Consider the following 25,754-nt stretch of genomic DNA (forward strand, 5'->3'; position numbering starts at 1 on the left):
AGAAGCTTGAGGCCTTTTTATTGACAATTCTCCATAGACACAGAGATCCTTTTAGTTCCTCTCCAGTGTAAAGCAAGCACGGGGTACTGAACTCTCCTAACAGGACACAGAGGCGATACGATACCAAAGCGTGCCAGGCTCCCCAGGGCTCTGGCACCTCCACTGGCCTGGGCAGGTCCCTGGCTGTAGAGTCCCAGCTAAAGTGCTTGGCCTGGGCCTAGGATGGGTCCCTTGTCTCCCCAACCTGCCTCTCTGCACCCCTGCTCCCCGAGTGTAGAAACCTCTCGGCCCCCTCATGGGTCCTGAGTCCCAGGCAGTCCATGTCTCCAGGGAAGAGTTCTAAGTAGGAGACCCCCTCCCAATTCCTCCTCATCCCATTCCTTGTGCTACATGTTCCCAGGAACCATGCAATAAATAAATAAATACTTTAGAAAGGCAAAGCAGCTCCAGGGAAGGGAAGGGATGCCTGAACCAGCTCATGGCTAAGGGAGAGATACTGAGCCCGTAAGAGTACAGCAGTGAATATGAAATTGTTGGAAAGAAAATGGAGACCCCCAAGGGGCCTTATCCCATAACTGAGATTGTCCTCCAGGGAATAGCCCCGGGATCCAGGACCCAGCCCAGAGAGATCCTACACTTCCCAGGCCCCCAGGGGTCAAGGGCTTCAGGACCTCTGCTCCACTCACCTGGCCTCCCACTCCATGGGATAAGAGGCAGGGAAAGGAAGCTGGAGCGCTGGGCCAGTAGAGGACTGCCTCAGACTCTGGGCAGAGGGTGCAGAAGTTGTGATCCGAGTGCCCTGCAGCTGCTCCAGCGCAGCTGGGGACACTAGGGCATCGTGTGGGCTGAGTCTGTGAATGGAGGTGTCTTCGAGGGGAGGCTGAGGTCTGTCCAGCTGTTGGGGCTTCCCCATGCTTTCCTCCACTTAATGCTGAAGGACTCAGCCAACCCCTCCTATACACATTCTCCTCTGGGGGAATCTGGGAACTTCAACCCTGTTTCTAGAAGCACCCCTGGTCTTGTCAGGCCTGGCCACACCCTCTGATGGGGGAAATGATGAGATCCTGGTGCCTGGAAGGACATTCAATCAGCCAAGATGGGGTGTGGCACTCCCAAGCCCTTCTGCAGGCTTTCTGAGGCTGAGGGCCTGGCCAGTACCCTACAGGAGAAAAACCTCTTTTCCCAACCTCAGGTCTGGAATTCCCAGGCATAGGCACACTGACGCTGGTCATCAGACCCCAGTCAGACCTGGCCTAGTTCACTGCTGCCCTCTGGTGGCTACTGCCTGCCCAGCCCTGAGTCCACTCATTCAGTCCCAGGCAGAGCAGGGCAAACATGCCAGGCCCTCCAGGGGCTCCTCTCCCCAAGGGATTGACAGCAGCCACTGCCAGCCACTCTCAGGGGTGGAGAACAGCTCCAGAATCCAGCTGGAGAGAGCGAGGAAAGAAGGGGAAGCCTACCTAGCATTCAGGCCACATTTGCCCAGCACACACCATAGGGGGCCAGGGGTGGGGAGAGTGGGGGGCCTACTTCTGGCCCCAAGGATGGGTGCCTGGTTGGACCCTGGCCTCTCTTCTCACTTGCTCAAGGTCTGGTTACAGGAGGCACACACAAACACAGTCTCCCTCTGGGCTTCAGGGGCTGAAAAGGAGGAAGAACTTGGTGAGACATTTCCTTGTGCCCTTTGGTTCATGGCCCCAACTACTAGAACCACTCTCCCAAATGCCCCACACAGACCCCCGGCCCAGCCCGCAGAGACTCTTCTTTCCATGGGAACTAGGGATCCCGGGCATGATGATGCCAACAGCAGGCTGCTCCTGTGCTATGAATTAGACATCATTGTGGCACGAACAGAACACCTTTAAAAATGTCTTTTTAAATAAAATATCAAATACAAAAATTAGCCAGGCGTGGTGGTGCATGCCTGTAATCCCAGCTACTCAAGAGGTTGAAGCACAAGAATTGTTTGAACCCAGGAGGCACAGGTTGCAGTGAGCCGAGATGGTGCCACTGCACTCCAGGCTGGGTGACAGAGCGAGACTCTGTCTCAAAAAAATAAGACTAAAATAAGTAAAATGTTACAGTGAAACTTCCCAAAATGTTTTAGCAGTGGTTATCTCTGGGTGGTAAGATTACAGGGTTATTTTTCTCTTCCTTCTTCTTCTGCTTAATAATTTCCAAATTTTCTAGTTAGTAAGCATGTGTTACTTGCATTGGAAGAAAAAAGAACTTGGGTTGGGCGCGGTGGCTCACACCTGTAATCCCAGCACTTTGGGAGGCCAAGGCGGGCAGATCACCTGAGGTCAGGAGTTCAAGACCAGTCTGGCCAACATGGAGAAACCCCATCTCTACTAGAAATACAAAATTAGCCGGGTGTGGTGGTGCGTGCCTGTCATCCCAGCTACTCGGGAGGCTGAGGCAAGAGAATCGCTTGCACCCAGGGGGCAGAGGTTGTGGTGAGCCAAGGTCGTACCACTGCACTCCAGCCTGGGCAACAAGAGCGAAACTCCATCTCAAAAAAAAAGAACTTGGTTTAATGTTATATTACAAAACGGCACATGAAACGTGACCACATTTTTCAGGAATATGCACGCGCTTTTATTCTACATGCAAGCTAATGAGCAGCAGGGTCCACGTCCGATTGTTCTCTCTGGAAGAAATCAGGAATATTTTTCTTCCTTTTGTTTATCTGTGTTATTTACAACATATATGTACAGCTTTTATAAAAGGAAAAAAGGGATTTTTAACTTTTGTTCAAAGTGCCAAGGAAATAAGGATTAAAAGTGCAGCTGGGATTGACTCCAGGAAGGCAGGAGCAGTGCTGGGAGCCACGGGGATGTTGCCAGTGCTCTTGTTTTTCAACTTTAGGGAAGTGGCCACAGGTATTCATCTTGTTATTACCCTTCGTAATTCACAGGTACATCATATCTATTCTTCGGCATGTACCAAATGTTTCAGGATTTTGCTGAAGGGGATGGAGGAAACGTTCCCATAGGCCTGACTACAATCCCAAGTTCCCTTGACCTCTGACACCCTCGCCCCCTTGCCACGATGTGGCATCCCCTTGATGGGATACCAACCAAGCCCTCCCACCACCTGCACCACTCACCTGTGGCCCCCATGGAGGACCTGGGCACCTTGAAGGAGCAGCATCGAGAGCAGAAGCTGTTTCCACAGTTACTGCAGCTCCGCTGCAGACAAGAGCCAAGGTCAGATGTGTCCCCCACCCTCAGGCACCTGGAGTTCTCAGCGCCTCCCTCCTTTACACCAGCGGATCCCACCCAAGGAAACTGGGACTGGGAGGTACCCAAGTGGAGCAGGAAAGAGAGCAAATGGAATGCCCCCTGGGGAGGCTGGTGAAAGGTGGCACAGGAGCAGGGGAGGGCACACTCACTCCAGAAAGCCACTGCCAGGCCCAATGTGACCCGAGCCAGACTTCCTCAATGACTCCCCTCAACTCTTCCCCACCCGACAGTCCCAAGGACGCTGTCCCCAACAAATGCAACCTCACACTCACCCTCTTCTTCAGCACTGAGAAGGTGGCCGAGCAGCCTGTGCAGTTCCCTGAGAAACAGAGGCAGCAGCTCAGTCCCCGCCCATCCCAGGACTCTCACGCTCACCTGCTCCTAGCACTTCTAAATGGGAAACTCAGGACACCTGCCCAGCCTCCTTGGTTGGACACAGTGAGCCAGGGAGCAAGGCCAGATTCAGAGCCAGAAAGGACTCAAACTAAGAAGACTGATAGCCCCTGAGAACTGATGTTTCCAGCCATACATAGGTACCAGTCCCTGAACCCTTCCAGAGCTGAGTGGCCCCACCTGCAGGTTCAACAGAACTCAAAGAGCACCCAGCAGAATCCACTCCTGGAAAGCCAGCTAAGCTGGCAGGGACCTGACCACAGGCATCCCCAAATGACACCTGCCTAACACGACCCTTTCCAGAACAACGCCTTACAAATACTCCACCCACAGGCTAAAGACAGAAACTCCTCCTAAAAACCCAAACTCCTGCTTTCTGTCCCCTGAAGACTGGAGGAGAGAAGCTGAGAGCCAGGCACATTCCGAGAAGACATAAAGGGTAGAATGCTCAACTGTGGTAGGCAGTGAGTGGCATGGGGGGATGCAGAGCAAGGCAAGGTCCTGCCTAAACTACCAGAGATGCCAGGATGGCCAAGTGCCCGGCAACAGTGGACGGGCAACGGCAGCTTAGAAAATGGCTAGAAGACAACAATAGGGTGTAAAGGGAGAGGAAAGATAGGGAAGGAGGAGGTTTCCGGGATGTGGGGCCCATAGTCCTGCTGTGACCCAGCCGGACCACCTGTCTGGGCAGGTACAGAGCACCATGCCTCACTTTCACACAAAGGCCCTAAAGCTTTATTGACGGCTACATGTGGTCCCTTCCTTTGTCCAGCCAAAATCACCTGAAGTTCTTGCTAAAAGAGACTCCCTAGGTTCAGGGAAAGGAAGACCTGAGCTAGAGCCAGGGGAAATCTGAGGCCAAAGCGCTTCAGGTAAATGCCCACTCTGTCAATCAGCCAGGGAAAAAGAAGAACAAGCCTGCTGCTGGTGCCAAACCAGGAAACTGCTGCTCCAAGATTCTGTCCCTACACTAAGAATTTGGGGAAGCCAGCCTGCCCCAGCCTCTCCTTAACAAGGGACGCAGGTGAATGGGACAGGCAAAAGGATCTACTCAAAGACTGACACTGGCCTATGCCCAAGGGCTCCTCTGAACTGAATGGGATGCCAGGGCCAAGCAGCCTAGGACAGCCAAGTGGGCTGGTGAGTCAGCTGTGAACCCACACACAGGCCAGAGCCAGGGAGGGCTCTGGGCACTGAGAGCACCTCAGTCAGGTGATGTTCCCTTCCAACACCTACCAACTCTTTCTGCCCCTTCTCGGCAACGGCCTGGACTCACCCATCCCCACTCACCATGTGATGATGCCGGCCATGAGAGCAGGGGCACTAAGGCCCAGTGGGACCTGCCAGGGCAACAGTTACGGAGCCTCCAGGACAAAGGAGGGCCCTCCCCAGCAAGACCTCTCCCACATGGAGGCCACAGAGAAGCTCCTGCACAGTCTGCCCTCATTCTCCCCATGCATCCCCTCATCCATGGGCAGGGGTAAACAGAATGGCCCCTGCTACCATCCCCCAACATTCACATGTGGAATCCTAACACTCAAAGCAGGGCCCCTGGGAGGTGACTGGGTCATGAGGGTGGAGCCTTCGTGAATGGGATTACTGCCCTTATAAAAGAGGCCCCAGGGAACTGCTGTGACCCTCCTTCTCGCGAGGACACAGTGAGAAGGTGCTGTCTATGATGGCGGAAATGGACCTCACCAGAACCTGATCCTGCTGACACCCTGATCTTGGACTTCCAGCCTCCAGAACTGAGAGAGATTTCCACTACTTAAAAGCCACCCGGCTTAGTGTATTTCATTATAGCAGCTGAAATGGAGAAAGACAGCCCCCAAAGCAGCTCCCCTCGCCCTGCTCTCAGGACCCAGACCCATGAGCAGAGGCTGCAGGAGCAGAGCTGCTACACCTGCCCTCACAGCAAAGAGCTTGAGAACATTTCAGAAAAGGGAAAGAAGTGAGTGGTCTTGAAGGATGAGGAGCTAAAAGGGGTTTAAGAAAAGAAGCACTTTCTGCCCTTGCCATCCTTGAGGGAAACTGAAAAGGCCTCTGCCCATGCTGGCAGAGATTATCCAAATCAAAAATCAAATACAAAAGCGGGACAGACATAAAACAAGGGACTGCACACATGAGGGCAAAGGGAAAATGGAGAGGGAGGATGAAGAGGTACAAAGAACACAAGAGCCAAATTAGACGATCTGAATTTGAGTCACAGCTCTACCATTTCCAGGCTAAAGTCTTTGGGCAAAGCACTGTTTTTACCTCAGGTTACTCATCTGTAAAATGGGAACAACTAAGTACCTTTACTTAGAAGTTGTAGAAATAGATATATTATTTGCTGGACCAGAGTAATACTTCTTGTGTGTAGTGCTACTAGGGACTGCTGGAACCTGGCTGCTCTGAGCCCTTAAGAACTGCCTGCTCCTGTCACACCTACAGTAAGGATGAAATGAGATCACACATGTGCAAGTATGGAGGGTAAATAGATCAATGAACATATAGAATGCCCTACAGAAGTCAGCCAGCAGCATAAATAAAAGAGGCCAGGCGTGGTGGCTCACACTTGTAATCCTAACACTTTGGAAGACCAAGGTACGAGGATCACTTGAACCCAGGAGTTCGAGACCAGCCTGAGGAACAAAGTAAGACCCTGTCTCTAGGAAAAAAAAAAAAAAATTAGCCAGGCATGGTGCTGCATGCCTGCAGTCCCAGCTACTCGGGAGGCTGAGCTGTGAGGATCACTTGAGCCCAGGAAGTCGAGGCTGCAGTGAGCTGTCATCATGCCGCTGCACTCCAGCCTGGAAGACACAGTGAGACCTTGTCTCAAAAAAAAAGAAAGAGATCTTGAGTAACTGGGGGACATTCACACAGCAGAAGGAAAGAGCCTGCCCAGGACATCTAATCCTGAGAAAACAACTGCCCTGGTTGCTATGGGGGTAGGAAGGCAGGACCCTGGGGGCCCTGAGTTAAATTTCTCAAGATAAACTCCATAGGCTTCTTCCAGGGCAAACACCCTAGAACTCACTCGACACCAGAACCCACAGTACTGCCACCCTCCCCTGCTCCCATCTGACAGCAGGCAGGAGGGCCCTTCCTTAGGAGCAAGCAGCTCCCAGGTCAACCTAGCTACTCTAGGCTTCCTCCACAATTGTCATGTGGCTCAGCTCCCAACGCTGCTGATCTAAGCCAGGTCTCCAAGCTGTGCTAACCATCAAGTCCACCCTTCTCCAAAGCTGCCTTCCTTGACCGCTCTCCCCAACCCTCAGTAAAATAACGACTGACTGGGAAGAGGTGAACTCAGGGCTCTTATCATGTCCAGAGAAACAATGTTTGCTTCAACTTGCTTGCAGCTGGATCAGAAAGACCAAGACAGGATCCTAGGAACCCACGGGGTGGGCCAGGGCCTCCCACATTAACCGCACCCACTACTCACTATGAACCAACCAGCACTGTGCCCTTCGTAAGTACTACTGTCTTATTTGACATGAGACCTGTAACAACCCTATGAGGTTAGAATGATGATCCCCATTTTACAGAAGGGGAAATTGAGGCACAGGGTGTGAAATAATTTGCTCAAGGACACCTGGCTGAGCTGGGATTTGCAGCAAGCGATGAAACTCCACTCTGTTCCTCACCATCATGCTACACTGCCTTCTGAAGTTCTGTCAGGATTACAGTTCTCTGCAGTCCTGGGATGGCATTTCCCAAACTGAGTTCCTTGTCTTCCCACAAGTGAATGTCCAATCAGTACAGAGGGACAAGAAGGAACCCACACCCACTCCCTCAACAGTCCTGTCGGGCATCTGCTAGCGCCCCAGGGTCCCGTGGACACACCTTCACTCCTTGCTCTTGTCACAAGTCAGTACCCACGGTTCTGAGACTCTGCCCCGGTGGCTGGGTGTTCCCCCCCAAGTCCCAGCAGTGGCCCCCTACTCCCCCACCAGCCCAGCCCTGTGCCCTGGCCGAACCGAAGTTGTTGGTGGGGTAGCGCTTGCGGAGCCGCTCCGTGAGCCGAGACACCTTGCTGCGCAGCACCTCATTCTTACTCAGGAACCCGTTGTCCTGCAGGGCCAGCTCATCCTCTGCTGGGCACGGGACACCCTCATCATCCTCCTGTGGGAACAGCTCCTTCCAGTCCTGCCCACCTCTTGCAAGGCTGCGGGACCTGCGTGCAGAGGCATCCGGCACAGCAGCCCCCACGAGGTGTGGCAGCAACCGGTTCAGCTACCCTCCCCAGCCCAGCCCCTGCCCACCCACCAAGCCTTCCACTTACCAGCACCACCAAGTGGGTCTCCTGCCTCCCAAGGTGCGGGGAAGAGGAGAGAAAACAGAGAGAAAAAGATAGCAAGAAGAAAGAAGCTGCCTGGAGGGGCCCCCAAGCAGAGGGAAGCATGGAAGCACTGCTCTGAGCTCTGTGCACTTCCCAAATGGTTACGTTGACAGACGCCCCCACCAAAAGGGGATCCCAGCATGGAACAGCCTTGGAAAAAGCTGGGTACTACTGTTTCTCAAACTGGGTGATATTAATTGAGTAGGTCTTTATTTGAGTAGAACAAAAAAGGAAAAAAAAATCCCTTAAAATGTATTTTCAGGAAACTTTTGTTTCACTTAAGTTTTACATATTTTATAGACCTAAGTGTGAACTGAGTCAAGATGCAAAACGTGTTCCTTACTACAGGTCATGAACAAAAATGCTTGAAAACCCCTGCTCTACAAATTCCCTCCACCAAGATTCACGGTCTATAATCATATATCAAAGTTTTGGAGCAATCTTTTAGCCATTAGAAAGTCAAATGCCTGCATGGCCTGGGCTGATGTATGATTGAGGTGAATTGGGGTAAATCACAGGCCTAGTGGAAATCCATGAGGTGTTTTTCTTACATCTCAATTTCCCACTTTACAAAGAGAAATAAATAAAGAGAAATTATATCCCACTCTAAGAAAAACAAACGCAAATGTGACAAATGGCAACTGCCACTTGATCTCAGCGACAAGATACAGCAGGGGTGTTGAAGACCACCTGTAGCCACCTGTGACCTACGTAAAGGGGACAGCAGCTCCTTAGCAACACCTACTGCTGCATACTCAGGGCTACCAGAGAAACTGGAAACCTGCAGTTCTAACAAAAATCTCTCCATATTTAAACATTGGCTCAAAAAATTATTTTGAAACTGTGCATGCCAAATAAAACAACTTCTGCAAACTACCAGTCTGAATCACCATCCTAAAATCAAGAAGGCTGTTTAACTTCCCGACCTAGCAGTTGGCCATGCAACTACTTTCTCCAACCTCCCCTCCCTGCCCGGCAAAGGGACATCTTATGGAACTCACTCTGCAGAAGAGCGGAGACCCAGGGCAGCAGCCTCCTCAAAAGCCGCCTTTCCTATATCAAAGGCACCAAGCCCACGGTCTCCAGCAAAGGCCAGAAATCATCCAGCTCCCCCAGTAGGGCATTACCCGGAGACTTCCAGAGCCATTCTTGCCCTGGGCACCCAGGACAGCTGGCTCAACAAGAAACAGGAGCGGGGAGGGGTTCAGTGGCACCCTTTCAACCAGTTCTAGCTCACAGCAAGTTTTAGCTTCTCACTTGGACATTGAAAAACAAAAACAAAAAACAGCTCCAGGACCACCCAATTTTTGGCCTGCTCAATAGAGGATGCTGGGGAAGGGCCACCCACCTCAATCGCATCTTTAAACTCCTCATCTGGCTCAGCCTCCTCAGCCTCTTCCACGCTGCCCGGTGTGAGGTCCTGGGAAGAGAGACTCTATGACAGAAGGAGAAGGATGGCAGCGTTGCTCCCTAAGGCAGAGGACCCCCTCCTCAAGCCAGCATCCAGGCTACCCAAAACACCAGGAAATGGCACAACTGCAAGAAAGAAGGAAATCACAGGAAGGAGCAACCTCTAGCCTGGCAGGGTGGGGAAGATGGAAGCACGAGCACGGCTGGCCCTACAGTGGCCGCATCACACAGTGGTTGAGGGCACGAGCTCTAGAACCACAGGGCTGGGGTCTTAGACACCAGCCTGGTGTGGTGGCTCATGCCTGTAATCCCAGCACTTTGGGAGGCCGAGACAGGCACATCACTTGAGCCCAGGAGTTTGAGACCAGCCTGGGCAACGTAGCAAAACCTCATCTCTACTAAAAATACAAAAAAATTAGCTGGGCATGATGGCACATGCCTGCATCCCAGCTACCCAAGAGGCTGAGGCGGGAGGACTGCCTAAGCCCAGGAGGTGGAGGTTGTAGTGAGCCGTGATTGCCCCACTGCACTCTAGCCTGGGTGACAGAGGGAGACCCTAACTCAAAAAAAATTAAAACAAAAAAGAAAGAAAAGGAGAAAGAAAGAACCTGCACTCTATGACGTGACTGTCTATCTATAAAGCACTTGGAGCAGCATCTGACACAGGGCAAGCACTCAACGAAGCACGGAGTAGCTGTTTTTATTCCAATTATTATTATTAAACACTTCAGGGGAGATAAGGCCTGGGAAACAGCAGGAACTACGACAGAGGCCAGCCCAGGAGCCATAAACAAGCTGATAACAGGGGGGCCCACAAGCTGCCACAGCAGGCTCTGCCCTGACAGTGGCACTTACCTCCGTGGGTGTGAGGGCAGGCGTGCTGTCCATGGGACCACCCTTCCCCTCAACATCTGGTGGTGGAGGGCTCTCAAAGGCATGCTCTTCCTGCTTTGGGTTCATCCTCTGCTGCAGAGATGCCCTGTACTCAGACACAACTACCCAGGGAGTGGAGAACAGGGTAGGAGGCAAAAATGAGACACCATGAGTGGCACTTTGAGGGTACCCACTTCTGCAGCTGACTGGCCTCTCTTCCCTATGCTACAGGAAAGAGTCGTCCTCCTAACTCTGAGCAAGTCATCTAACCTGAGCCTCTTAAACAAAACTTAGATAACACCACCTGCCCTAGATGGCTACAGAGATTAAATGTAGCAAATGGTCAATAAATCATGGCTTCTGTAATTAATTACTCTACCACAGGGAGGAAAACAAATACAGCAATCACCCAAACATATGTACAGACTCAGGCCTCTGTGACTCAGTGCCTCTCCAGACTGCTTCAGCACTTTAGAAGCCAGACAACAGACGGGTACTCTGGGATCACACAGACATGTGGTGGCAACTCCAGGTGGCTGCACCCCAGGGGATGGGAGGCAGCTTTGGGAAAACATCCTTCCCTCATCTTCCAGAAGCCATATATATAAGCATTGATTCATCTGCCTTGGGAAGGGAGGGAAGGGAGATGGGAGCCCAATGGTAGCACCCTCCCCTGGTGAGATTCCAGCTTCATCTAACATCTCAAAGACACAGAGCCCATGAGACAGGACCCCAGTGTGGTGCTGCCCCTTGTGGAAGCACAGCAAACTGATGATTAGCTATAGAGACAGAACTGGGGAGCCTAGCCTAGCCATCCCTGTCAGGCCCTCCAGGGCTCACCTCGGAAGAACTCCACATTCCCCAGAAAGAGCGTGCTGTTTAAAAGGGTGAGGACCCAGCAGAGTGGCAGCAAATACAGCATGCAGACCGTGCCCAGAAGAGCCCCATAGAACCTGGATGACAGGGAAGAACCACAACATCAGAAATTCATAACAGCAGAAGGAGACGGGTTTGGAGCAAACCCACAGCGGGGTCCAGGTGAGACACAGCTCTGGGCACATTAATAAACTGACAAGACCCGCTCATCAAACCAGTGGAAAATGGCGATGAAGACAAAGAACTACAAGTCACCGGTGCAAACATCTAATGCTGGTGAGGCCGAGGTGGTGTCAGCTGGGGGCACATGAACTGGTTCAACCACGATCACTCCTCAAGGTCTAGACTCTGAAGTCTAGAGTAAGACAGACTGGGATTGAATCCAGCTCTGCCACTTCTCATTCTGAGAAGTCTCTTGGTTCTCTGGGCACAGCTCCCTTCCCGTGTAAGATGGGGACTGAAATAGCGCATACCTAATGGAGTTACTATAAGAGTGAGGTAACACAGAGGACATGCTGAGCAGTGCCTGGCACCAGGTGAAGACAACAAACATTAGTTATCACTATTATTCACATTAAAGAGCCTCAAAAACACCTATTCTGTATGGTAGTTTCATCCTTGAATTTATTCTAAGAAAAATTTTCTAACAGATTAAAGCTAAATCCATAAAAATGTTTACCATGGGGTTAGTAAAGAGAAATTGACTAAATCTATAACAGAATGGTTCTATAAATTATATTTGCCATCTATATTAATCTGGTATTATAAATAATTCCAAAGGCTATATAGCAACAAAGAAAATCATCTTTAATACAATGATAAGTGGAAAACAAAAGAAAAATCAAACATACACTACGAAATTATACATCCATAAAGTAGATGCATATGACAAATTCTAGCAAGCAAAACAAACATGAGATTGGGCTGCACAGTGGATTACACGGTGAGTTATTTTTCTATTATTAAAATATTTTTACCACACATAAAAGAAAGCATCTAAACAAAAGCCTACATTAGAGCCCACAAGCGTATGTGCAGATACACACACAAGAGCCCAGGAGGCGAGCTCTTCCCGAGGTAGGAGGGGGCAGAGGTCCTCTCAAGGCAGCTGGCTTTGCTCGGGTTCAAGCTGCAAATTCCTACAGGGTAGTGGTGGGAGAGGAGGGGTCACTCACTGTGAGGACACGACAGGGTTCTCCCAGTGCAGCACACGGTAGGCAGCTTCACAGGTGCAGCACAGGCGGCTCAGGAAGGCCTCCAGCTGGATCAAGCTACAGACACAGGGGCTTTGGTGAGTGGGCAGGACAGAAGCCCTGTGAAGTGGAGCCTGGAGCCTTGCAGGTACAGTTGGCTAGGGATAGTCAATCTCTCTAAACACACTCACCATATGCTTAAAGAGAGAGGGGTTGAGACAGCATGGGAGAAACAGGCCTGGCTAAGCCACCCCAGCTACCTTTCAGTCCCCTTTTTGGAGCCTCTTGCTGAGGTGGAAACAGTATAAACGTTCCTTCTTTGGTCTCTTCCTAGCTGTTGATGTCAGGCAGGCTACTGAACTTTTCCAGGGCTGTAGCTTCTGTATCTATAAAATGAGGATCAGAGGACCCACCTCACAGGTACACAGCAGCTGTCAGAAAAAATGGCATGATATTCTCCACCTAGGATGTGAAACAGACTCACTTGGGGAGTTCTGGCTGTTGTTTTTTTAAACATGGATGAACCACAGAAGCCATGAGCACAATCTAAACCTAGATCTGGGTTTCCGAAGGCAAACCAGGGAACTTGGAGACAAGCTGATTTCAGGGCTGCGGCAGGGAAGTATAAGATGAATTTGACCATCCTGTTGTACCATAAAGTAAGGAAGCACTCAAAATTGACAGGGACCAATGCAAACAAGAGCCAACCCAAAAGAGCTCCTACTGACCAAATTTAGGACAATTTGATATCAAAATAAATAATGATAGTAACAGATTCTCATAAATAAAATATAAAATAAAAAACTCATCAAATATAAATCTATGAGTTCACACTGATAATAAATAAGGAAGAGCTTTCTTATAGTAGAAAGCCAGTTAAAAAAAAATGCAAATAGAATAATTAGAAGATCATCTTTGCAACCATCATAGTAATAAACTGATTAAGGCAAGACCCATCAATGGATTTTTAAAGAAGTCGGTAAATGTTTGATGAGGAACAAGATAATTACATAGTCTCAAAGTATCTCCCCTCGAATTACTACCAAAGAAGAGTAAAATGGTAATTTACAGTACGGATGCCTTAACCAAGTGATCAGAGTCAGTATTTCCTGACATCGTGTGCCTCCTTATGCGGATGCACTGAACATGACACATCACAAGGAACCAAACGATCCAAAAATGAGGGAGATTCTACAAAACAATAAGCTTGCACTATTCAAAAATGTCAATGTCACAAGAAACAAGGACCGCGGAACTGCTCCACATTAAAGAAGACTAAAGAAACATAAAAAAAAATTAAACATGATGTATAATCCTGAATTGGATCCCAGATCAGGGAAACTGATACAAAGAACTTTATTAGGCCACCTGCACTGGCGCACACTTGTAGTCCCAGCACTTTGGGAGGCTGAGGCAGGAGGATTGCTTGAGCCCAGGAATTCAAAGCCAGACTGGGCAAGACAGTGAGACCCCATCTCTACATAAAAATTTTTTTAATTAGCAGGGCATGGTGCATGTGCCTGTGGTCCCAGCTACTCAGGAGGCTGAGGTAGGAGGATCACTTGAGTCCAGGAGGTCAAGGCTGCAGTAAGCCATGATCATGCCACTGCATTCCAGCACGGACGACAGAGCAAAACCCCATCTCAAAAAGTAAAAAAAAAAAAAAAAAGAAAAAGAAAACGAAAACAAAAGAAGAAAAAGAACTTTATTAATAAAACTGGTAAAATCTGATTACAAATTATACATTAGTTATCAATGTTAAGTTTCCTAATTTTTTTTTTTTTTTTTTTGAGACGGAGTCTTGCTCTATCGCCGGCCTGGAGTGCAATGGCCGGATCTCAGCTCACTGCAAGCTCCGCTTCCCAGGTTTATGCCATTCTCCTGCCTCAGCCTCCCGAGTAGCTGGGACTACAGGCGCCCACCACCACGCCTGGCTAGTTTTCTGTATTTTTTAGTAGAGACGGGGTTTCACCGTGTTAGCCAGGATGGTCTCGATCTCCTGACCTCGTGATCCACCCGTCTCGGCCTCCCAAAGTGCTGGGATTACAGGCTTGAGCCACCGCGCCCGGCCAAGTTTCCTAATTTTGATTACAGTTCTGTGGATATATAAGTGAATGTCCTTGTTCTTAGGAAATAAATGCTGAAGTATTTGGGGTAAACAGTTACGTTTGCAACTTACTTTCAAATGGTGTAGGAAAAAGAAAAGAATATGTATATGTAGAGAGACAGACGAAGCCAACACGCCAAAATGTTAACAATTGTTCTATCTGGGTAAAGGGCATAAAGCTGTTCTTTGTATTATTCTTGCACTTCTTTAAGTTTAAAACTATTTCAGGCTGGGTGCGGTGGCTCATGCCTGCAATCCCAGCACTTTGGGAGGCCACAGGCAGATCACTTGAGGCTGAAGCTCGAGACCAGGCTGGCCAACATGATGAAACCTCATCTCTACGAAAAATACAAAATTAGCTGGACGTGGAAGCTGTAATCCCAGCTACTCTGGAGGCTGAGGCATGAGAATCGCTTGAACACAGGAGGCCGAGGCTGCAGTGAGCCAAGATGTGCATTCCAGCCTGGGTGACATAACAAGACTCTGTCTCAAAAAAATGGCTAGGCGCGGTGGCTCATGCCTGTAACCCCAGCACTTTGGGAGGCCGAGGTGGGCGGATCACGAGGCCAGGAGATCAAGACCATCCTGGCTAACACGGTGAAACGCTGTCTCTACTAAAAATACAAAAAATTATCCGACCATGGTGGTGGACGCCTGTAGTCCCAGCGACTCGGGAGGCTGAGGCAGGAGAATGGTGTGAACCCGGGAGGCGGAGCTTGCAGTGAGCCGAGATGGTGCCACTACACTCCAGCCTGGGTGACACAGCAAGATTCCGTCTCAAAAAAAAATATATATATATATATGTGTGTGTGTATATGTATACACACACACATATAAAAAACTATTTCAAAGTAAGAAAGTCTTTTTTAAAAAAACTACATATCCAGGCCCCACTCCAGAAAACTGACTCAAAATTTCTGGGGTGAGGCCCAGATATCTATTTGTTTAAAACTTCTTTTGCCCCTACTGTATCTCAAGAGAATGCAGAGATCCCACTCCAGGGAAGGGAAGTGTAAATGCCCACTGCTACTGAAGTTGTTAGATGAGTATTTTTCAAGTCTTAAAATGCTTCCTCAGAAGTACCAGCTCTGTTATGTTTAGGAAGTTTCTCCACAGTATAGTGATAACTAGTATCTACTCAACACTTCCCCGGTACCAGACATCTGTTCAATCTTCACAACCACCTTGTAAGTAAGCCCTGTTATCATTCCATTTTAACAGATGAGAAACCTGAGACACAGAGAGGCTAAGCAACTTGCCCAATGTTACACAGCAAGTAAATGGGAGAGCTGGGATTTGAACCCAGGCAGTGGCTTATACATGCACATGCTTAATCAAGACTCTAAACTGTCTCTCCAGCAGAAAGAATAGGAGCTGTGAAAACAGCCAGATCTAGATTCTCATCCCAGCTTGGCCACTTTCTAGCTAAGTAAGTCAGCCTTTTTCTTTACCCCTAAATGGAAGATGTTAATATTAGCTACCTCTCAGAACTGTTAAAAAGGTTAAATGAAATAACAGCTGTGGTTTGCCTAATATAATGTCTGGCACACAAAGCTAGCACTTAGTGTCATGGCTGCTGTTACTGTTCCCCCACCTCCCTGGCCTCTCTTCCATACTCACAAGCTCTTCACCTCAGCCACAGCCTCAGGACGAGACAGGCGAACTCTCTGCAGGTCCTCCTGCCTCACACTATGATACTTCCTCCGCATCAGCTCGGACTCAGGCAGCCGTGCCCGGCAAACCTCCTGAAGGTAGCCCAGCAGGGCGGGCACTGAAATCATCAGGGCACCTACTGAGTACCATGCACCTACAGAATCAAAAACACTGCAGGTAACACAGGTAAGCAAAGACCAGGAGTCGGCCCACCCAGACGCCCACTGCTTGTTCCTCACCTCCTCCAGGGCTCTGCCAGTCAGGCCTTCCCTGATGGCCCTGTATGACACAGTGTCACACCCCTACTCTCCAGTCCCCTTAACCCAGCTTCACTTCTCACAGACCTTATCACCACATGACACATTACAGGCATGTCTGTTGTCTCCTCTACTAAGTAAGCTCTTGAGGGCTGGGACTTTGTCCCTTTGGTCACTGCTGTGGCTCCATCCTCACTTTTAATACATTTTAAGATGCTGCTAGCACACAGTAGGAGGCTCACGCTGGAGTGTGACTGCCAGGTGCTCCTGATGCCTGACACTCGGACCTCTGGGCCACTAAGGAAGACTGGAAGGTCTTTCGTTCAGCTTTTAGGACACTGCAGACACCTGTGCCTTGAGAAATGGCAAAGTCGAGATAAAATTCAAAGGAGGAACTTCTTTGGAACTTCTTTTGTTGGGGTGTAACATAGCACCCCAACAGCAAGCTAACAGAGCAGTGGGCACATAATAAATGCTTATTAAACATGTCACAGGAACTGATTTACTTTGGGAGCATATATAGAAAAAATCAAACATCAAAATCAAAAATCAAAAAAAATATAGAAAAAATCAAACATCCTACGAAGTTTTGAACAGGTAAAGATGAGTCCAACTAAGAAACAGAAAATGAGATCTTGTATGAACTGGATTTATTTTCAACCTACTCAACCCCTATCTCCAGAGGAAACAAAGAAGACAACTGAGAAATACAAGGTAAATATAAGAACAAAAACATGAATAATGGCCCAGCTCCTCCAAACATTCTGTCCCAGACTCTTTATTCTCACCCTGAGGGGTCTTTTTATGTGGCCATCTGCCAGTGCCAACCACCGACAGGGTAGGGTCACGGTATGTACTGTAGTAAGAGGTTCATAGGAGACATGACTCAGGACCCCAACAGACACCCATGTGTCCACACTTCTATCTCAAAGGCTTTATGCCACTCCTCACTGCTGATGACTGCCCAGCAGCTCCTGCTAGGCTCACTAGCTGAACCAGAGAAAAGCAACAGATATGGCAAAAACCCCTTATCAGTTCCCCTTCCCAGTACCTTCACCCATGGCATGTCCCCAGATGACCCTTGAATCCACTTGAAAACCAAAACGGAAAAAGGTGAATGCATCCTCAGCAGGAAGTCAAGAAGGAAACAACAATAATACTTAGAGCAGCTACAATGCACTGGCTGCCTCTTCCACGCCAGGCACTGTGCTAAGTATTATGCCTAGACTGCCGCATTCCTCACAAATACTCTAGGAGGAAAGCATCATTTTTATCCTCCCTCTAGAGATAAGGAAAACTAGGCCTTAACAGGGAAGTCCAATAATTTGCCCAAGGTCACAGCAGGCAGCTCAGCCTGGATTGTCCCTCTAGAGCCTGTTTCTGACTCCAAGCAGACACAGAGGAACACTAACTCCAGGACAACAAGAGCAGCTCCCACACACAGGGTGGGGCTGCATCCAGGTGTTCTTTCCCCACATTCATTCACAAAAACCACTGGCCCCTGAAGGCAGTTCTTACCCTCATTCAAAGTGAGGAACAAGATGTTGAGGCCCAGGCAGGTCAGCAAGGAACACAAAGGCATCTGCCACCTACAACACAGAGAGTCCCGATCACTACAGAGAGCCACTCCTCCAGCTGGGGAGGGGAGACCGGGCGGCACAGATGGGACATCAAACCAGAGAGGAGGCCTGGAATACAGAAGGTCAAGGAGAAACGAAAAGGGGGCCTCTCACTTGGACTGGTGCACAGGAGAGGCGGTAAGATGTCACACATTAGCACCTGGGGTGAGGAAACTGTTAGGTCTGTAGTGCTTTCTCCCAAAAGGAAGAAGAATTTCTAAAATATCAGTTTAGAAGGCCGGGCGCGGTGGCTCACGCCTGTAATCCCAGCACTTTGGGAGGCCAAGGCGGGTGGATCACGAGGTCAGGAGATCAAGACCATCCTGGCTAACCCCGTGAAACCCTGTCTCTACTAAAAATACAAAAAAATTAGCCGGGTGTGGTGGTGGGCACCTTTAGTCCCAGCTACTCGGGAGGCGGAGCTTGCAGTGAGCCGAAATCACGCCACTGCACTCCAGCCTGGGCGACAGAGCGAGACTCCATCTCAAAAAAAAAAAAAAAAAACAGTTAAGAAACCCAGTTAATACCATTTAACCTGTGTTTTGTAAGGCTGTATTCTCCTTAAGAGGTGACACTGGGCCGGGCGCGGTGGCTCAAGCCTGTAATCCCAGCACTTTGGGAGGCCGAGGCGGGCGGATCACGAGGTCAGGAGATCGAGACCCTCCTGGCTAACACGGTGAAACCCCGTCTCTACTAAAAATACAAAAAACTAGCCGGGCGCGGTGGCGGGCGCCTGTAGTCCCAGCTACTCGGAGGCTGAGGCGGGAGAATGGCGGGAACCCGGGAGGCGGAGCTTGCAGTGAGCCGAGATCGCGCCACTGCACTCCAGCCTGGGCGACACAGCGAGACTCCGTCTCAAAAAAAAAAAAAAAAAAAAAAGAGGTGACACTGACAAACATTTTTAATATTTTCCTCTATTCTTTTTTATAATTTCTTAAGAATATATAATCATTGCACAAGATTCAACTAATACGGAAATCAAGAAAGAACAAATTGTGGACTTCTTTGGCCCCGTTTGTGCCTTTATCTTCTTATGTCCGTGTTTTTGAAACTTTGAGTTTATCTGAGAGTTTATTTTGAATACCTATTAATTCAAAAGGAGAAACAGTAGTAAATATTTTAATATATTAAAAATCAAGATGAAAGTAGGGTGCAGCATTCACTTAGCAATCACACCTTAAGTGAGCTGGAACAGACAGAAGCAAACACAAGATACAGTCGCTGCCACCACCACCACCACCAAATGGCAATGTAGAATCCCCTAAAGAGGGAAGGAAGACCAGAGACTCAGGTTGCTGAGAACAAGCAAATGCTGCTGGCTCCATCTCCGATAAAGGACATTTAGTAGTGAAAGAGAAGCACAGATGCGGCCGGGCGCGGTGGCTCAAGCCTGTAATCCCAGCACTTTGGGAGGCCGAGACAGGCGGATCACGAAGTCAGGAGATCGAGACCATCCTGGCTAACATGGTGAAACCCCGTCTCTACTAAAAAAAAAAAATACAAAAAACTAGCCGGGCGAGGTGGCAGGCGCCTGTAGTCCCAGCCACTCGGGAGGCTGAGGCAGGAGAATGGTGTAACCCAGGAGGCGGAGCTTGCAGTGAGCTGAGGTCCGGCCACTGCACTCCAGCCTGGGCGACAGAGCGAGACTCCGTCTCAAAAAAAAAAAAAAAAAAAAAAAAAAAAAAAAAAAAGAGAAGCACAGATGCAACAATGAAGCGACGACACCCAAATTCTAAAGGCAGTGACAATATGTAAGGTGAGTCATTAGGAGGGAGACAAATATCAGAAAAATAAACAGGTAAATTGCTGGCAAAGCATTGAATGTATTTTCTTTTGAGACGGAGTCTCGCTCTGTTGCCCAGACTGGAGTGCAGTGGCGCCATCTTGGCTCACTACAACCTCTGCCTCCTGGGTTCAAGATTCTCCTGTCTCAGCTTCCCTAGTAGCTGGGATTACAGGCACACACTACCACGCCTGGCCGGTTTTTGTGTTTTCAGTAGGGACGGGATGTTTCACTATGTTGGCCAGGTTTGGCCAGGTTGGTCTCAAACTCTCAAACTCCTGACCTCAGGTGATCTGCCCATCTTGGCCTCCCAAAGTGCTGGGATTAAAGGCGTAAGCTACCGTGCCGGGGCTAAATATATTTTCTTGTTCTCTAATGGGAGTATTTAAGAGTTACTGAATGAGGTTAACTAATTTATGCAGGGCTTTCACTTTTTTATTATTATTGTAAGTTCTGGGATACATGTGCAGAACGTGTGGGTTTGTTACATAGGTATACATGTGCCATGGTGGTTTGCTGCATCCATCGACCCGTCATCTACATTAGGTATTTCTCCTAATGCTATCTCTCCCCTAGCCCCTCACCCACCAACAGGCCCCGGTGTGTGATGTTCCCCTCCCTGTGCCCATGTGTTCTCGTTGTTCAACTCCCACTTACAAGTGAGAACATGTGGTGTTTGGTTTTCTCTCCCTGTGTTAGTTTGCTGAGAATGATGGTTTCCAGCTTCATCCATGTCCCTGCAAAGGACATGAGCTCATCCTTTTTCATGGCTGCATAGTATTCCATGGTGTATATGTGCCACATTTTCTTTATCTAGTCTATCACTGATGGACATTTACGTTGGTTCCAAGTCTTTGCTATTGTGAATAATGCTGCAATAAACATACATGTGCATGTGTCTTTATAGCAGAATGATGCATAATCCTTTGGATATATACCCAGTAATGGGATTGCTGGGTCAAATGGTATTTCTGCTTCTAGATCCTTGAGGAATCGCCACACTGTCTTCCACAATGGTTGAACTAATTTACACTGCCACCAACAGTGTAAAGGGGCTTTTACTTTTTAATAAAATTTATGAGTAAGGGAATGAAATGATATCTCTGTCTTTCTCCTGAAATTCAACACACTCCACCTGTACCACCCTAATTAGGCCTCAAAACCTCTAGTGGCAGCTACCAGGGTAAAAGTGAAATAAAAGCCAATCCCATTTTGGAAATAAAAACATCACACTACCACTCAAGTCACTTTCATTTTAAAGCCTCTTGCCTTCTATAAAATGTCTTTACTGACACTTTGGTCCCAGGAGACCCAAGCAGTAGAGTGGCTGATCCCAGAAGAGAGTCTGTTAACAATTTACTGCAGCTCTAGGCTTCAGACCTAATAGCCAGAGCCCAAGATTAGGTCCCTCTTCAAAGTCAAATCCTCTTTACTAAGAAAAGAACAATCAAAAGCACAAACTAACGTGACAGCCACTTTCACGGACCAATGCTCCCTCTCCCAGCAGCACAGAAACCGCAGGCTCCTGGAGGCTTTTAGATCCAATGCTCCTCCTGCATCCAGCTAACCAATCCTACCACATCCTCCAATTTCCATAAAATGGAAAAACCCTAACACATTAGTATGCTAAGAAGCACTACAGACTAGTAGAGGAAAAGGAGGAGGGCAGGGCAGGATATACTTAACTTTTGTACTTTACCACAAAGGGCAATACACACACATACAAAGAATGTGCCAGGGGACACAGCCTCTCTCCTAAAGACCAAACTTCACATCATGCTGAGATTATAAAAGGAGAAAACAGCCTCCCCTCATACTGTCTCACTACCCCCTGTGCCAAGAGTACAGTGATCTTACAGTAGAGAACACAGCTCTGGAACACTGACTAGCTCATCTCTACAGATACTGACATAAATTAGATGAACAAGAAAAATATAGGGCCTTGGCCAGAGAACTAGTAACAAACCATCCACTATTTCCAGCCTGAGGCGTTGATAAATATGCAATGGCATCCTCAGAGGTTAACCTAACTCCACTCACCCTGCTTCCTACCAGTCTCTCTCAGGTATTTTATAGGGTTGAGGGTCTTTATGAGAATCTGATGAAAACTAGAAGCTTTTCCCTAGAAATATACACATGTGCAGACACACAATTTTATATGCAGTTTCAGGGGATTCACTGATCCCTAAAATTCACCCATAGGCTCCAAGTTAAAAACCTCTGCTCTTTAGGACAATCAGGTTTTTGTGTGACTCCTGATGCAATGCAATATCAGGGACACAACATTTACCTCTGGGGAAAAAAAAAACTTTTCTAACTTGAATCAAATCCAACCTTTAAATCTAACTTCCAGTCTGCACCACGAGGAAGAAACCAGACAAATCTCGGCAGCAAATTCTCCAGGAAAGTCAGTTCAGTCTCAGTCTCTTCAGCAAGTCGACATCATGAGAGACGATTAGACTGAAAAAAGACTTAAAAGACATAATAGCCGGGCGCGGTGGCTCAAGCCTGTAATCCCAGCACTTTGGGAGGCCGAGACGGGCGGATCACGAGGTCAAGAGATCGAGACCATCCTGGCTAATACGGTGAAACCCCGTCTCTACTAAAAAATACAAAAAACTAGCCGGCTGAGGTGGCGGGCGCCTGTAGCCCCAGCTACTCGGGAGGCTGAGGCAGGAGAATGGCGGGAACCCAGGAGGCGGAGCTTGCAGTGAGCTGAGATCCGGCCACTGCACTCCAGCCTGGGCGACAGAGCGAGACTCCGTCTCAAAAAAAAAAAAAAAAAACATAATAACTACAAACAATGCACAGTCCTGGACTGAAATGTGATTTAGCCAAAATAGATGGTACAACTGAGGAAATGGAATATGAACTGAGTATAGGATGATACCAAGAAGTTACTAATTTTGTTAGGTATGATATTACTTTGATCTTGAAAGAAACATCCTTAATTAAATTATTTAGAGATAAAAACTGACATATTTAGGGAGTAGAATGCCATATAAGTAATTTAAAATAATGTTAACGGCTGGGTACAGTGGCTCACGCCTATAATCCCAGCACTTTGGGAGGCTGAGGTGGGTGGATCACGAGGTCAGGAGATCAAGACCATCCTGGCTAACACGTGAAACCCCGTCTCTACTAAAAAACAAAAAATGAGCTGGGCGTGGTGGCGGGTGCCTGTAGTACCAGCTACTTGGGAGGCTGAGGCAGGAGAATGGTGTGAACCCGGGAGGAAGAGCTTGCAGTGAGCCGAGATCGTACCACTGCACTTCAGTCTGGGCAACAGAGTGAGACTCTGTCTCAAAATAATAATAATAATAATAATAATTTTAACATAATAAAATGAGCCAAAAGAAAAAAAAGAAAATTATAGAGAATGAAAATCAAAGCAGGATAGGAGGGAAAAAATTAAAATCCATAATCTCAATAAATTAGTAAAAATGGGCTGGGTGCAGTGGCTCACACTTGTAATCCCAGCACTTTGGGAGGCTGAGGCAGGAGGATCGCTTGAGCCCAACAGTTCAAGACCAGCCTAGGCAACACAGCGAGACCCTCTCTACAATTTTTTTTTTTTTAAATTAGCCAAGCACAGTGGCTGAGGTAGGAGGATCGCTTGAGTCGAAGAGGTTGAGGCTACAGTGAGCCATGATCACACTACTGCATTCCAGCCTGGACAACACCGCAAGATCCTGTCTCAAAAAAAAAAAAAAATAGTGAAAATGGTATCTGCTTATTCATAGATTTTTGTATTTCTTAAACTTTTGTTCAAAATTATACCCTAATTTTTAAATATTAATTAAGCCAATATTGGGAGCAAAGGAAAAAATTAAGCCTGCTCTAAGCTGCAGAAGGCCTGATGTTCAAGGCTGTCCAGCAGTCCGGAGGAAGGAGCTTATTCAGTCACAAAGAAGAATCCTGCTGAAAGGCAGGATCATTCCCAGTATCTGCCTTTCCTGGGCTGGGTCTGAGACACAGGGTAGGCCTAGATAAACCCAGAGGCCGAAAAGACCTCCCAGAACTGCTCCTCACTAGGGCAGAAAGGACAGCCCAGGCACTGCCTAAACGGCCGGTGTTAGTTACTACAGAGCAGGAAGGCAGAAGGCACAGCAGACACGAGCAACTCCACAAAGTCTGTACCTGAGCAAGTATCGAACACCATCACCTGCATCCTTCAAGGGTTCCAGGTAGATCTCCAGCCTCTTGTAGGAGAGAACCAAGTTGAAAAGGTCAAACGCTGGGGACTTGGTAGGAAAAGGTGGAGACTCCAGGGGAGCCTCGGGCATCACGCTGGGGCTCAGCTCCGGCCCACTCCCCTCACGTTCTGATGTCTGCATCCTGTAACCATAATAATTACCAACATTTGCATTGCACATCTAGTCCCCAACACACTTCTACCTACTGCTTCAGGTGGTGCCACAGTAAACCTGTGAGTAAGGCAAAGTGAATTCAGACCTAAAATCCTGCTCTTTGGACTCTCCGTCCAATGCTCTTTTCCCCACAGATCCATCAAAACTAAAAATCATAAAAACCAAGCATAAATGATCGCTGTAGCGAGGAAGCCCATGGGCTGAAATGAAATGATGTCCCGGAACATTTTTCTCCCACTCTTTACCTGGTTAATTCCTACTCATCCTTCAGGTATCAGCTTAAACATCACTCCCTTACTCTGGCAAGTCTCTGACACCTCCAACTCTGGACTGGGAGACCCTCCCCAATGCTCCCAAAGGATCACGTACTCACCCTAACAGAGCACTTATCACATCACATCGCTTCTTGGCCTTGTGGCTAAGATCAACTGCAGAGCACTTACTACGTCAAAGTAAAACTCTCTGCTCTTAACTGGCCGCCATTCACGACTGTTTCTGTACACAGTGGGTGCTTAACAAATGCCTGCTGAATGAGTGAATGAAATACCGTGCTCCAGGACTCCCGCCCCATCCTCTAACCCTTCAGTTCCCAACAACTTCCTGGGCCATCTCCGCCCAGGGCAGTCGGCATCACAACGCCCCATTCCCTTCTGCCCTCTCTGATGAGGAAACCCAGGAGCCTTTACGGTCTTCCCCAGTTCAAAGTCCTACCCTGAACGCTAAGCAGCAAACGAGCGGGCGGAACCTCGGCGAAGAGCAACATAAACCAGTCCCAGGCAATTAGCCGCGACCTGATGGGATGGTGAGGGGATGGGACAAAGGGGCCAACGGGAGCCGAAATCACCGCAGGCCGAGCCAGGGCAAAAAGGCAGGGAGCGGCGCCAGGTAGAAGCCCAGGAAGGGGTGAGGTAGGTCGACGCCCGCACTGGCCTTGGCCAAGACCTCTGCAGCCAGGGGGGCCTGATGGAGCCCATGCGGCAGGACAGGGAAGGCCACGCCCAAGTTCCCGGGGCCAGCAGGTGGCGGCCCCTGCTGCGCCCTAGCGCCCAACTACACACAGCCTGCGGAGACACGGGGACGCGGGGTGTGGGGGGGGGGCCGGCACCTCACGTACCCGGCCGCTGGCTCCGTAAGAGAGACGGCAGGTTCGGGAAGGAGCAGCGGGAGAGCCACTGGGCCCCAGAGCGTTTCCTCAGGCCCGCCCCGGCCAAACGCCGCTCCTCCTACCAGGGCCGTTGGGAAGTCGCAGGTCCGAAAATCTCCTCCGCCTACGCCGCCTCCGCCACCGCCGCCGCTTCCGGGACGCGAATCGCTCTGCGGCTGCGTCCTCATGACGTCATGCCGCTCTGGCTTTAGCTCCGCCCACTCCAGCACAGGTGAGCGCCCCCCCCCCCTTGCCAGCAGTGCGCCTGCGCGCCTTTCCCCGCGCGTTGCAGGCTGGAGTTATCGTTGTCCTTGGTTGGCCGCGTTTCACAAAGACCTGAGGACCCTTGGGAGCACGTGCTTGGCGACCGTGCACCTCGTTGCCCTTCCTCGCCGCAGGGAGCAGTTGGCGAGAGGCTTAACTGAAGAATTTACATCTTCATCCTCTTTCCTTAAAACTTTGGAACTGAACTGGGCACTATGTGTGAGCCCAGGAAAGACGGAAACC

General features: G+C 49.0%; 1 protein-coding gene across 13 annotated transcripts; it reads right to left on the bottom strand.

Moving 5' to 3' along the window:
• ZFYVE27 (zinc finger FYVE-type containing 27) lies at positions 1 to 25,425 on the bottom strand. Of its 13 annotated transcripts, none has more exons than XM_033186689.1 (13): positions 25,218 to 25,424; positions 23,874 to 24,071; positions 17,850 to 17,920; positions 16,042 to 16,228; positions 12,297 to 12,392; positions 11,086 to 11,198; positions 10,228 to 10,367; positions 9,311 to 9,397; positions 7,906 to 7,926; positions 7,601 to 7,745; positions 3,518 to 3,564; positions 3,110 to 3,191; positions 1 to 1,641 (listed from the first exon to the last, which is right to left on the bottom strand). In XM_033186689.1, the coding sequence occupies exons 2-13, from the start codon at positions 24,068 to 24,070 to the stop codon at positions 1,577 to 1,579; spliced, it is 1,251 nt and encodes a 416-aa protein (XP_033042580.1). In that variant the 5' UTR covers position 24,071; positions 25,218 to 25,424; the 3' UTR covers positions 1 to 1,576. The 13 variants fall into 13 exon arrangements, 9 of the variants coding, with proteins under 9 accessions (XP_033042580.1, XP_033042627.1, XP_033042593.1 ...); XM_033186736.1 differs by having other exon boundaries at positions 25,331 to 25,418; XM_033186697.1 differs by having other exon boundaries at positions 2 to 1,641; positions 9,311 to 9,382.
• Positions 25,426 to 25,754: the final 329 nt, after the last annotated feature.

The sequence above is a fragment of the Trachypithecus francoisi genome, unplaced genomic scaffold (genome assembly GCF_009764315.1).
Source record: "Trachypithecus francoisi isolate TF-2019V2 unplaced genomic scaffold, Tfra_2.0 Contig01579, whole genome shotgun sequence".
NCBI lineage: Eukaryota > Metazoa > Chordata > Mammalia > Primates > Cercopithecidae > Trachypithecus > Trachypithecus francoisi.

What these genes read in the sequence shown, in the direction of transcription:
- ZFYVE27 (XM_033186689.1), bottom strand. Translation starts at nt 24,070, where the DNA reads ATGCAGACATCAGAACGTGAGGGGAGTGGGCCGGAGCTGAGCCCCAGC. An exon ending in TCTCAGTGCTGAAGAAGAGG is followed by an intron (nt 3,192 to 3,517) that starts GTGAGTGTGAGG and finishes TCTTGTCTGCAG; the next exon opens with CGGAGCTGCAGTAACTGTGG. An exon ending in GTCCTCCATGGGGGCCACAG is followed by an intron (nt 1,642 to 3,109) that starts GTGAGTGGTGCA and finishes CCTCCTTTTCAG; the next exon opens with CCCCTGAAGCCCAGAGGGAG.